The following is a 13,065-nucleotide window of genomic DNA, read 5'->3' as shown; positions in this document are numbered from 1 at the left end:
TGCTTTGATGTATAGTAGTTTGAGATGTTAATTAGATAAACGTAAGGCTAGAAGGTAAAGAGTACATTTGCATTTGTTGAATAAGCCATTTAAAAGGGAGTAAAATCTTGCACCTAGCTAGGAGACACCAAGCAATGAGTTTATATTACTAATAACACTAGTGCTACTAGAGGGGTTTTATTGCTAGAAGAGGTGGAGTTCAAAGACCTAGTGATACAATGAGAACTTACATTCAAAGGGAAGGCTAGGTATAAACAGAAAGGAGTTTTGTATGTGCAGGGCAGAGGCATATAACATTTAAACAGCCTGTAAGCCCTACAACTCTGTCTGCAAAGGAACCAAATTGCAAGGGACCTCATTTTGAATTCGTAAGGTGAACTGTGCTTTGCTTGGTGTCTGTTTGTTGCCTTGGTGAAGATTTACCTGGGAGTGATTAATTTGGGAATTTGATTAAAAGTTATTATGGTAGTAATTTGTAGACATGTGTATGTGTTTAATTTCTTGTAAAATTAATAAATGTTTAATTTAGCTTATATAAAAACCCTCGAGGCTTGGTGGTTTTATTCCTGAATTCAGAGCTGCATCTCAAACATACCAATTGAAAATATAGGTTATGACAGTTGTTCAAGTTTCCCCCTCGGATTTAAACAACTCAGCCTTTACCAATTGTTGTGTCATAACAGTTTATAATATTGCTGTTACACATAATCCACAAGTACAGGGTCAGCTTCCTCATAGGAGCTGATGGCACCCAGCTTTACCTCTGCGTCATTTCCCTCAAGTCAACAGCCACTGGCTTTCAAACTGCCTATCAGTCTTCAAGCCACAGATGAGTCACAATTTCCTCCAACTGAACATTGGAAAGATTGAGGCAACATTGTCAACCTCTGCCATAAACAACTTTCTCTTTCATCTGACTCCAACCCCATCCCCTGGAATATGCTCAGGCTGAACCAGACCTTGTGAGACACTTTATCCAGAGCTGAGCTTCAAAACTATCCATTACCAACATAATTTACTTTCACCTCCACAATATGACCTATCTCCTTCTGTTTCTCACCTCCAATGCTGCTGAAACCTATATTTGCAATTTTGTAATGGTTAAACAACATCTGGCCAAAGTCCCCCATGCTAACTTCCCATCCTCCACCAACCATAAATTTGAACTTGTTCAAAACTCCAGTCTCCACAAAACTCTCTATCCTGTCCCACACTAAGTCCTAATTCTCCATCACATCTATCCTTCCAGACAGGCAACAAGCATTGATTTCCTGACCCCCAACACATTAAATCTCACCTCTTTGTCTTTGCCTTTAAATCTTTCAATTTACATCACACATGAATCATCGTTCCCCATCGTATCTCTGCAATGTCATTCAACCTTACAAGCCCTAAGCAAATGCCAGCAGTTGGAAGCCATGTGAACAGGTAGGTAATGTGAACAGGGCATTTCACTCAGTCAAAATCTGATAAATGTAGAGCTAATTTGCCAACAATTTGCATGCTTGAAATGGTGCATTGGAATTATATGCTTGCACCAAATGTCTGTAAGTCCAAATTTCATTGTATTATGCTGTCACAGCTTCTAAAATAAGCTCAAAGGAAAGGTACAGGAGTGGCAAAGTGACAATAAGCCTAAGTGAGAATAAAACCACAGATGAGAGACGTACAGGTAGAAGTTGGGCATATTTTTCTGAAGTATTGCATATACCAAAATGTCATCGATAGCATTTTTTCATAATTGATATGCATATGGTGCAAATCAACAAATAGAAGAGAATGTATCTAAACAATAAATCTTGGGGCAGAATTTCACCCATGTCGGGCGGGCTCGGTCGGGAAGCCGACCGCCGCCCACAATCGAGGCCGGAAGGTGATTTCACGCTGGTGGTCCAATTAAGGCCCGCCCATTGTAAAACGTGAGTGGCAGCGCTCAGGCTGGGGGAGGAGTGTAAGCCAGGCGAGCAAGACCTTTGCGCATGCGCATGCACGCGCGCGCTTCATAATCTCCCTGAGGCACAGAGCTGCTTCAGGGAGATGAAGTGTTATTAAATAAATACAGAAAATAAAGATGTAATGAGGCATGTCCCATCATGTGACTGTCACATGAGCAGGGATATGTTATTAATTAGGTTTTAAAATTGTAATTTTATTTTTATTTGCTTTAGGAAACCTCATCCTGGCCGTGGATGAGATTTCCTAAAAAATGCAAAGCCCGCTTGACCTTTTTGCCAGCCTGCCAACCGTAAATTTGGACGGGCAGCGAAAAATTCAACTTAATTGATAAGTTAATGGCCTTAACAGGCCTTTTAATTGTCGGGCGCACACTCGCTGAACAAAATATAGCGTGACTGCGCGTTGATGTCGGGGCACTTGCCTGACATCAAGGCGCGTCATTTTACCTTTGAGTGGGTCGGTCGCACACCCGGCTGCCGAGCTAAAAATTTTACCCTTAGATTCCTTCACAATTTTAAAAATAAATTATGCACATTCCCATTTGCCTGAGGGTTCATACACAATTTACTTTCAAAAATAAATTCCTGTCAGTTATTTTTCAGACCATCTTCAACGCAGAGTGCTAAAACTAGCTATAGCCACAGGCACCTCTCAATGTACACATAAAATGGGGAAGATCAATTAGTTTTTAAAACATTTTTGCATCTGTCTGCAGGACGGGGCATACAATATAATTTGCTTAAACAAGGGAGAAAGACTGTAAATTCCAGTGCATTAGTTGCACTTGTATATAAATCACTTCCATCTTTACAGCTTCTGCTCTGTAGCTGTAAGCCTTAAGCTCTGGAATTTCCTCCCTAAGCCTTGCTATCTCTCCTCCTCTTTCAGATGCTCCTTAAACCTTCTTCTTTGGCCAAGCTTTAGGTTACCTGCTCTTAAATCTCCTTATGTGATTTCATGTTGAATATTGTTTAATTTCACTCCTGCATAGTGTATTGGGACGTTTTTTGAAATAAATGCAAGTTTCTATTGCTGTACAATCTACTTGGCAAATACCTGTGAAGCCAATGCCTGTGTCCAATCTTCTCCTCATTTTATTTCTTCAAGAATTCAGGAGTAATTGGGAGCTTTGGCTGATTCTTCTTTTCCCTGTCGCTGGGCTGAACCTGATGACGCCATCCCTGAAACTGGTCAACTATCAGAGTCGTATTTTTTCAATGTTATTTCAGATCTTGCACTTGAGCAGCTAAGGTGTAAGCATAGGAAGACATTGGATAACTTTTTGATGACTGTAAAGAGCTTACACCACCATGTGAACTCCAGAAAAGTTTAAAAGCAAAATGTTGCGGATGCTGGAAATCTTAAACAAAAACAGAACATGCTGGAAAAGCTCAACAGGTCTAGTAGCATCTATGGAGAGAGAAACAGAGTTAATGTTTCGAGCCCCTATGACCCTTCTTCAGAGCTCTGAAGAAGGGTCATACGGACTCAAAACGTAAACTCCAGAAAAGTTTATATTAACTTTGCTACAGAATGATCTTTTGCTTTAGTGATTCTGTGGTCTAGTGTGTGCTTAGTATTTCAAACCAGCACAATAAATTGGATGGAGTTGTGGCTATTATGCATACTTCCAGCTTTCTAACAGAAATGAAGGCCTGAATTTTCAGCTTGGCAGTCGGGCGCAATCAGCAGGTCCGGGAGCGGCCAGGAAACAGATGGCTGGCCGCAATTGGCCCCTGACTGCGATTTCACACTGGCTGGCCAATTAACGGCCAGCCAGTGTGAAACGCGTGCTGAAAAGTTCATTGCTGCCAGGGTGGGGGCGGGAGGAGGACGGGCGATGATGTCAATGCGGGCGCGGGTGAGCCCTGATAGAAAGCTCCCTGAAGGCAAAGAGCTGCCCCAGGGAGCTGAAGACCTGAAACCCAGGAAATAAAGCTTTTAAAATCAGGAAGAAAATGCCCAAGCATCACAATTAGGCACCTGAATACATAGACATAAAAATGATGTCCACAGATTTCTATTTTTATTTTATTTAATAATGGAAGCCTCATCCCGCCCTTGGATGAGGTTTGACGAAAAATGTAAAGGCTGCCTGACCAATTTGCCGTCTTCCAACCATAAGGTTGGACGGGCTACATAAAATGACAGACAATCGCCCCATTAATGGGCTTAATTGCCCTCTTAATTGTCGGCGGGCATGCTTCCGACTTATGCGTGCGCCCGCCAACTGAAATGTCACATGAGCGCAGGAGGACATTGAGGTGCTCGCCTGACATCATCAGGCGCAATTTCACACCCGATTGGGTTGGGCATGCACCCACCTGATCAGCCTAAAATTCAGCCTCTAGGGTTTCTTCCCACAAGAACATGCACACATATTTTCATGCCCAATCTTTAAAATCAATTTTGAATCTAAATTGAAATGGCAGCAATGGCATCTTAATACGGACAAGCAAAGGATGCAGCAAACAGAGCAGTGTACTTGATGGTTGCCAAAGAGAAGTAAATTTCAGCCATTAAGTCTCACCAGGTTTCAGTATGTATGCATCTAATTTGGGACTGTTGAGAAACAACCCCTGAAGTGGCTCTATTTTCAAGCTGGTACTGATTCGGCACTAATTAAGTTTGGAGTCCAGAATTGGTTAACTTCAGGTCCAATTAATCACTAAGACACTGTAAAAGTCCAGCAAAATAATGCTAACATTATAATGCAATTCTCCAGCAACAGAGCCATGATATTTATCAGCTGGAATTATTGGTCCCAGTAGAATGGAGACCCATCTCAAGAAGTTGTTTCATAGCTTCCCCATTGAAGCAAAGTGCTGTGGCTCTAGGCAAGTGTAAATGAGTGCTGATAGCAGCGTTAGGTGGCTCATGCTATCACATTGGTCTGGCCATGGGAAGGCTGTTAGCCAAGAGGGTCATATAGCAATTCAGCTTTCACTTCTTGGACTGAATTGATCTTTCCCTAACATTGATTGTTTCAGTTTTGCCAGTAGAATTTGTGCCATAAAATAAATGCATTCCAAAGTGACATCAGCGTTGCATTCTGCAATACAGGGATCAAAGCAACATAAAGGAATTGAATCTGGTGCAAGTGCCGATGTGTCCTATCTTCTGATAGTCAGTCAGCATTGTTGGAGTTGTGACCTTGTGTTGAATAATAAAGTGACAGAGTATTAAAGGAGGCTGTACCAGCAAAGGGTGTTGGAGTGACTGTTCAAGCAGCACAAATGAGAAATCAACCATCACACGCTAGCGTTCATTGGCAACTTTAATTAAAATAGGTGGATCACTCGTTAGCATACCATTATTATCTCAACACATGAAAAACACATCTCACAACAGAAACTCCAACATCTCTTAAATAAAATAGAATGCACTTAGTGAAGCATAACACATAAGGAAACAAATTTATGTTCTATTAGTTTATTTGGACCATAATTCAACATGTTCAAAACCAATTACTGTGAATTTACTTTAAAAGCTATTAGAATTTAATATAAAATCTTTCATTTTTTTCCTCCAATGCTCTATAGATATCCTTCTATCATTATTTTATATCTAGATACATATTTTATTGATATATATTCTATATGTAGTATGCTACATATCTCTCAGTATTTACCAATGTTGTACAATGAATGCACTGTTACTTTGTGAATTATTTACAATTACTTCAGAATATCTATATATATCTATATATATGTAAGATCTGGACTATTAGTGGGGAACTAAGGGCAGGCAGTTTGATCAAGTCATATCTTCGAATTGATCTCTTGCCTTCAACAAAATGCAGGGAGAATTTGTTATTCTAGCTGATCTGAGTTCTTACTTTTAGTGATTATCTAATTTTTCTTGTCTTTTGAAATTATGAAAAAATGCCTGCTGGAGGAATAAGGAAAACTCTCCACTTCTACTGAGAAGCAAAGAGGAAGAAGATGATTCCCTGACCCACCAGAGCACATACATAACATCAGATATCCTCAATCAGGCCTAATTGTTCACAACTGATGTACACAGCATACAGCTGCTCTGAATGTTGGATTTTGAACAATTGAGGTGGGTATAATCATAGTTTTTAACTGCAAACCAAGGAAGATAAATTAGGAACAAAATTTGACCTCAATGAAAGCTTATCCTGTGCATATTTTGGCTTTCTACTTTTGTTAACTAATACCCGTTGCAAAATAACTTCTCAGCCGTAATAGAAAACAGTACTACACGGAAGTATAGTTATGAAAATGGCCTTGGTTGACTTGCCCTCTGACTTTTCTTTCCTGTTGGGAAGTGGCTGGCCTCCATTTACCTCCTGCCCAACCCATCCCCAAAGGCAGGATGGAAATCAAGACTCAGTGTGTGGGGGAAATTGGGGGTTTCACCTGTTTGCTACAGAGGTTATTCTGTTATTAGTCCCTTTCCTGGCTTGTAAATCTCTGCTCCCTGCCCTCTAAATAATATGTAACCAATTCAATATGGTGATGTTGTTGTTCAGTTTGTATCATTCACTAGCTTTGATTGTGAAAACCTATACGGGGTGAAATGTATTATAATGTTATGCACTACTTTCATACCAATCAAGTGTCTTTTTTCCCAAATTTAAAGTGTTTATGGTTTTCTTCCTTTACTATTTCATAATTCCTGAAGAGACAGCACACAGCTTTACTATGTAACAGGCTGCTAGGATGTTCATGGTTCAGAGGGGAATGTTGAATAATCTGCCCTTTGATTTCCCCTCTTTCCCTGTAGAAAATTGGCTAGTCTTTGTTTTTCACCATCCCAGGGTGGTTTAGTTGATTTTGGCATGTTATGGCAAACAGGGCCATTCCATTCCAGACTGTTGTAACAATTGCTTTGATTTAAAAGAACTGTTAGATCTGATGTATTTTAATTAGGGGTCTGATCAGAAATTCATTTTCAACATTGGTTAAAGCCGAAGTTGACTCAGCAATGTTGATCTTCCCTTTGTTTCTTTTGTGAAGAGCCAAGGAGCATTTTGCCAAGTTAAAGGCACTTTATAAACACAAGTAGTTGTTATATTTACCCACTAGACCTATAGTGAAATCACAAAACGAATAGGACACTGTATCAGGCTTACAGGTGCTAGAAATTACTGTTTATTTTTGAAATTCACGCGATTTATAGTATTTAACGCAACACATTTGATTTCTTACTGGTATATAATTATTATTGGAGTGTAAGGAGCCTTGAAGTTGCTCGTGAGGCTGTATTGAGGGAACCTTTATTCAGGAATCATCTGGGGTTCCAGGCAGTTGTGATACCACAGGTGAATGCATGGGGAAGGGCATTAGCTTGAAAGATGCTGGACAATTTGAGATAAAAACAAAATACTACGGATGCTGGAAATCTGAAACGAAAACAGAAAATGCTGGAAAAGCTTAGTAGGTCTGAGCATCTGTGGAGAGAGAAACAGAGTTGATGTTTCGAGTCTGTATGACCCTTCTTCAGAGCTGAAGAGAAGTAGAAATGTGATGAAATTTATACTGTTTGTGGGGGGGGGGGGGGTTGTGGAGCAGGTGAAACTGGATAGAAGGCCAACCATAGGTGGGAGCAAAGGAGAGACTGACAAAGATGTCACGAACAAAAGGACAAGGAGTGTTAATGGTACTGGTAAGGGTTTAAAAAGGTGCTGGTAGTGGTAAAGCTAAGAAAGCAAAATGTGATAATAGGAGAACAAGGGTAAGCACTGTGAAAAGAACAACATGGAACAAGTAACAGATGGCCCTTGAGAGTTGTGGGGTGGAAGGTAAACTTTCTTGCTTGCTGCAGGTGCCAAACAAGCTCTTTCCCAATCTTGGAGAAAACGTATTTTGTCCAACTGGCAAAGCCACTTAAGGTGGTTTTGGAACATTTCCGCTGAGTGTTTGTGAAGAAAGAAAAGTGTGGTTATTCAATGTTGGCGGATTCTGAACCGGTATCCCAAGTTGTTTAACTGCTTCGAACTTGTATGCAGCACAAACTCGCCGGGATTTCATTTTGGTATGTTGTTGCATCTCTTTAAAGCGGCCAGATCCGTGTTCGGGTTTATCTGACGGGAGGGGTGGTTGAGGGGGGGGGGGGGGGCACCCCGTCAGCGCCTGGCGGAAACATCATTAAAAAATGACAGACGTGGAACCGAAGCAAAGTACTTTTACAAGCCTCGGCAGCTGTAAATAAAGAAATCCAACTTTATGGATAGATTTGACCTCAAACTTTCTATCTGACGGCATAAATAAATAAGTTGTTACTTTGATTGCGAGCGATCGCCCCTTTAGTGTTCTTTGCTTAAGATGTAAGCCTAGCAACTTGAAATAACGCCAGGAGCTCCGGCGGATCTTTGTCTCAAATTACGGGCACTTAAAAAAACCTCAGGAAACGAGCCTGGCAGTCGGGTAAACCCTCCCTTGCCGGTGTTCTCGCCGCAAGGTCAACTCTTTAATTGGAACCTGCCTCTATATATATATATATATATATGTGAGTAGAATACTGTCCGCTTTAAAAGATAGTGCGAATCATGATAAGATGAATGTCATTTAGGACCTTACTTGATTAAACATCCCATTGCAGTAAGACAAACACACAAATATTGCCGCTGTACGTGTGCACTTTGATTCGAACTGTTGGGAGGATGGATGAGCTTTGGTGCTTCGTTTTCCCGATTGCTGTTAATCTTCTGCTGTGAAGACACCTCCCGCCCCGTCCTGTCACTGAGAGGCAGGGTTGTTACAAGCATACACTCAAAATCTATCTTCCTCCCGATACTAAATTAGGGGTTGTCCTTACGTCACAGTTCATTGAGAGTGGGCGAGAGCGTCCTCTATACGTAACGCATGTTTCAGAAGGAATCCGAAAGGAAAGCCAGAGTCCCTTTAAAAACTCTTGAGGCAGAAGCCGATTTTTTTTTCCACCACACTTGCTGACTGGGAGTCTGACAGTCACCCACATGCACCAGAATCTACCAGTGTTGGCAAACTTCTAAAAGGTGGGTGTGGAGCGATCTGGGGAGTGCTTTTCATATTAAAGGGAGCAAAAAGGAAAACGTTTTCACTGGCGTTTTCCGAAAAGTTTTTGAGTTGCGTGCGTGTGTGTTTGTGTTTTGCGCAAGAACTTCTTGGGATTTTATAACCGAATTGGACTGAAAATCTGTTGTTTACGAAGAAAGCGAAAATCATCTTGCGTGGAAGATGCAGTGCAGCCACTTATGGATTTGCCTCCCCGTCCTGGTGATTTTGGGGAGCTTTGTTGTACTGAGTGAGTCTCAGAGGGGTTTGAGCGGGAGGTCTGCACACATTTCAGCTCTCCGAGGAGGACATGCGGTCTCCAACATGACAGCGAACAGGGCGAGACTGGTAGCCCACAATACCACATTGAGCGGCCGGAGGAGCCACGATAGAAATCCCGCACCAATCCGGATGACAGCCGCTGATGGCATTTCTGTGTCATCCCGGACTTATAGTCAACTGTCACCTGGTAGTAGCCGAGCTCTCGGCTCCCGAGAAAGCAGCACTGGTCTTACCCGGGTAAATGGACAGAATTTAGCCGGAGTCAGTCGAGCACCATCTAACCAGCCGAGTGATGCCCCCGTCGAATTACCGAGGGTCAATCCTGCTCCAGCCAGGATAAGTCGTCCCATTACGTCCCGCATTAGCGCGGCATCATCCCGGGAGAGCGGTCAGACACATCACGGGACAGCCCAGGCTAGCAGCCGTACCCCGGCATGGCATAGTTACGCCGCCTCATCCGAAAAAAACCGTGGTTTTAATTCCGACGCTGGCGGCAGATCTGTTTCGCCCCAGGAGAACCGCCCTGCTTCCACTCGGGCCAGCAAGCTTTCACCTGTTCGGACGAGCTTGCTGGCTTCAGGTTCTTTGAGAACCCGGCTAACGGCAAGTACTTCCCAGCTGAGGAGCAGGCAAATTGCCAGACAAAACCCGGGGAAACGAGCACCGAGCAGGAGACTGATAGGGTGAGAATGAAAATATTTGAATAAAATGCTGAGAATATATTGCATACATAACAATAGTCACTGCACTTCAAAAAGGCAACACGTTAGTGTCTCAGGAGTAATGAAACACTCTAAATAACTTCTTTGTTATGTGGATAGTGCAATAGAGTATTAAGCCAACGTTGGATCTTCAATGTTTCGCAATAGTTCGAGTATTTCAAATATTGCAAAACTACTGCAGCTAATTTGAAAATTGCGTTTGACTTAAATTAAACCTTCTAAAGAAAAAACATGTTATTTTCAGATAACATCACATCTACTCTCACATAAGCCAGTCCTTCCACAATATTGTCTATCCAAGGTTATTTCCCTGTAGTTTCAATTTGCACCGAGAGTATCATTCTGGAATTACGGTTGGAGCAACTGTATCTCGCAGAAAAGGCCTCCACTTGTATTTTTTAAAGATGTCTTAATAGTAGATAACTGTTCCCAAAGTCCCGGAGAGCTGACACAGCCTTCTCCATAGGTACGGTTTCCAATGTGTCGATGGACCATGAATTTGGAATGAGTTTGTTGTTACTCAAAACACGGGTAAAGAAATTTAGAGCCAATAACCCTGAACTAAATCACTCCCGCCTTCTGATGAGTCCTGGGTTTACGTTCCTCCACATGAACTGGCGAAGCAAAGACTATTTTACGGCAGTTTAGGAGTTAAAATTGCACCGCGAGCAAGGAGAAAGCGGTTCACAGTTTAACGTAGATGGATTACAAATGCAAGTCTAGGTTCGCTGCAGCTCAAGTAAAGGACTTTGGTAAAGTAGCTCAGTACATCCATACTTAAAATCACACAAGCATAAGTCATAACATGAGGGTTGTTTGTTCGTGAATCGCTTTAAATCACTATTCGGTGGTGTAGCTTGCGCTGAGGTGTCAAGTTGAAGCGAAATGATCAGAACGTCAACGGGTATTTTGCACAGGAACGTACAGATTTGTGTACATATGCACGTACATACGAAAGCACATTATCATGAGAATGTATTTTCTAAACCTCAAATCTTGAACACCAGACTCGCTTTCTGTTTTTATTAAATGTAGTTCCAAAGTCTTGCCCTTTTTTGAGGCAGCTGCTTTGTGCTCGCCCATTTGGGCTGAGTATGTAAGAGATTTATACTTCTGCGCTATATGACATCAGCAAGATAACGATATCCCGACCTGTGCTCCTGTGCACTGTTTGGCTCCAGGGTAAAGGGACCTCGCTTTAATGAGCTGCTTCAGAATAGAATCACAAACCTCGACTTCATGCTATTAAAAACCGACGGCGCCAACGAGCAAATTTGCGAGGGAGGGGGTGGGGTGCGGTGAACATGTCTCTCGTTTTTGCAGAAAGAAAATTAGCTTTAATTCACAATTGGCCTTCTGCTCCGGCTTTGGCTAATGACAGTTTTTTTAAAAAAGAATAAACAGTGAAAGCGCATCCCTTAATCAGAAGCTTTTGGGAAGAAAGGTCGGACCCAAAATGAAATAGATCCTAAATAAACAAAGGGAGGAATACGACTAGTAAACACATCTTTTTATAAACACATGAAACACACTGCATTGCTTCACTCGGACACGTTCGTTGTTGTTGCCGAGTTGGTTGTATGGGTTGTGCTCTTTTTTAATGCTTTTGCGGCGTGGCGCTATGTAACATATTGTACTTTTAACTTTCCTCAAATCCTTTCAGATTTTAAGATCAAACGAGGGAGATCAGTTCAATCCCACAGAGATCAATTAAGCCTCGCAGTGTCTTATTTCAAACGGGCCTTGCGCTTCACACGAAATTGAAACACAAAAACAACCAACAAAAGATTTTTCTTCAGGGGCGCTTCGAAAAAAATGCGCGCACTACACACACAATATATATACCTATCCAAGGTCATGGAGTAGTGGCGAGTTTCTTCGTTGTCGACGTCAGACCAGTGCCAACGAGACTTGATCAGGCTGATTGCAAACTCATTGAAATGATTAGAATGATGTTTACTTTTTATATACAGTGGGATAGAAACAAGAGTCGCTGCAAAAAAAGTGAAACTTGACAGCTTGGATCCAGCTTGTCGCAATGTTTAATTAAACATCCCCTACCATTTTCCATGTTTATCTTTAAAGTAAGACATTCTATGTACTTTAAAGGCCCCTGTCGCGTTTAGTTTCTAGTGTTGTCTTGGAGAAAAGAATTGTTAACAATTCCGAAAAGCTAAATTTGGAGAATCCAAAACAGTAGCAGTCATAAAAATTACAGCAAAATCAATGAGTGCTTTGGCATTCTTCCAAAGATGTGATCCCTGGAATGTTGTTAAATATCTATGAATATTGTGGTAGGTTGTGTGACCAGTACCAGTCTACACACGTCTTCTGCCATTTATCCCAGTGAAACTTTAGAAGACAATAGGCCTTTTTTATTATTTTGGGGATTTTGAATGAAATAGCGATAGTAACAACAGACTAGAATGAAAAGAAAACAGGCAGAAACACAAATATGTGAAAATGTAAAATAACTCAACATTTCTATACTTTCCAGCAGAGAGCAATATTGAGAGCAATGCTGCAACAATAACAAAATTAAGTACGAGTTTGTAACAGCCATATATTTAAAGCACATTTCCTGGTGTACCAATAACAACAGGAGGTCCATTAAAAGTACAGCAGGATATCCACAGGATGCAATGCAGAGGGCATTGGGTGTGATATAATGGATCTGGCCTCTTCCAGTATCATGGTTCAATATGACTTAGTTCTGTTGAAGAGTCATATGGACTCGAAATGTTAACTGTGTTCCTCTCCGCAGATGCTGCCAGACCTGCTGAGTTTTTCCAGGTATTTTTATTTTTGTTATGGTTCAAAATGACCTTGGTAAGAGACAGGTCTAAAAGACTTGCAAGAGCAAATGTTGGCTGTTGACATATTGTTGGACAATAGAGAGAGCTTTATTCATATGCACTGCTTTGAGACTGATGCATTTCTTTTCTCAACACTTTGTCATGGACAATTGTTAAAGTGTTAATTTTTATTGCTCATGTCAAATATATTTTCTTATCCTCAGAGTGATTGAGTCAATTTAAAATAACCCAGCAGCAAGCTTTTGTGCTTAAAAATGAAAGTCAGTTTATTTCTCACACACTTGC

General features: G+C 41.4%; 1 protein-coding gene across 1 annotated transcript in view; it reads left to right on the top strand.

The window, feature by feature from the left end:
• Positions 1-8,845: 8,845 nt before the first annotated feature.
• The window catches only part of LOC144692949 (latent-transforming growth factor beta-binding protein 2-like), a 662,780-nt gene continuing 658,560 nt past the window's right edge, over positions 8,846-13,065 (top strand). The window contains exon 1 of the mRNA XM_078562124.1: positions 8,846-9,925. Coding sequence (XP_078418250.1) covers positions 9,144-9,925 — 782 coding nt within the window. The 5' untranslated portion in view covers positions 8,846-9,143. The remainder of the gene's footprint in view (positions 9,926-13,065) is intronic.

The sequence above is a fragment of the Cetorhinus maximus genome, chromosome 18 (genome assembly GCF_964194155.1).
Source record: "Cetorhinus maximus chromosome 18, sCetMax3.hap1.1, whole genome shotgun sequence".
NCBI lineage: Eukaryota > Metazoa > Chordata > Chondrichthyes > Lamniformes > Cetorhinidae > Cetorhinus > Cetorhinus maximus.
This window is presented reverse-complemented; position numbering and strand designations above follow the sequence as displayed.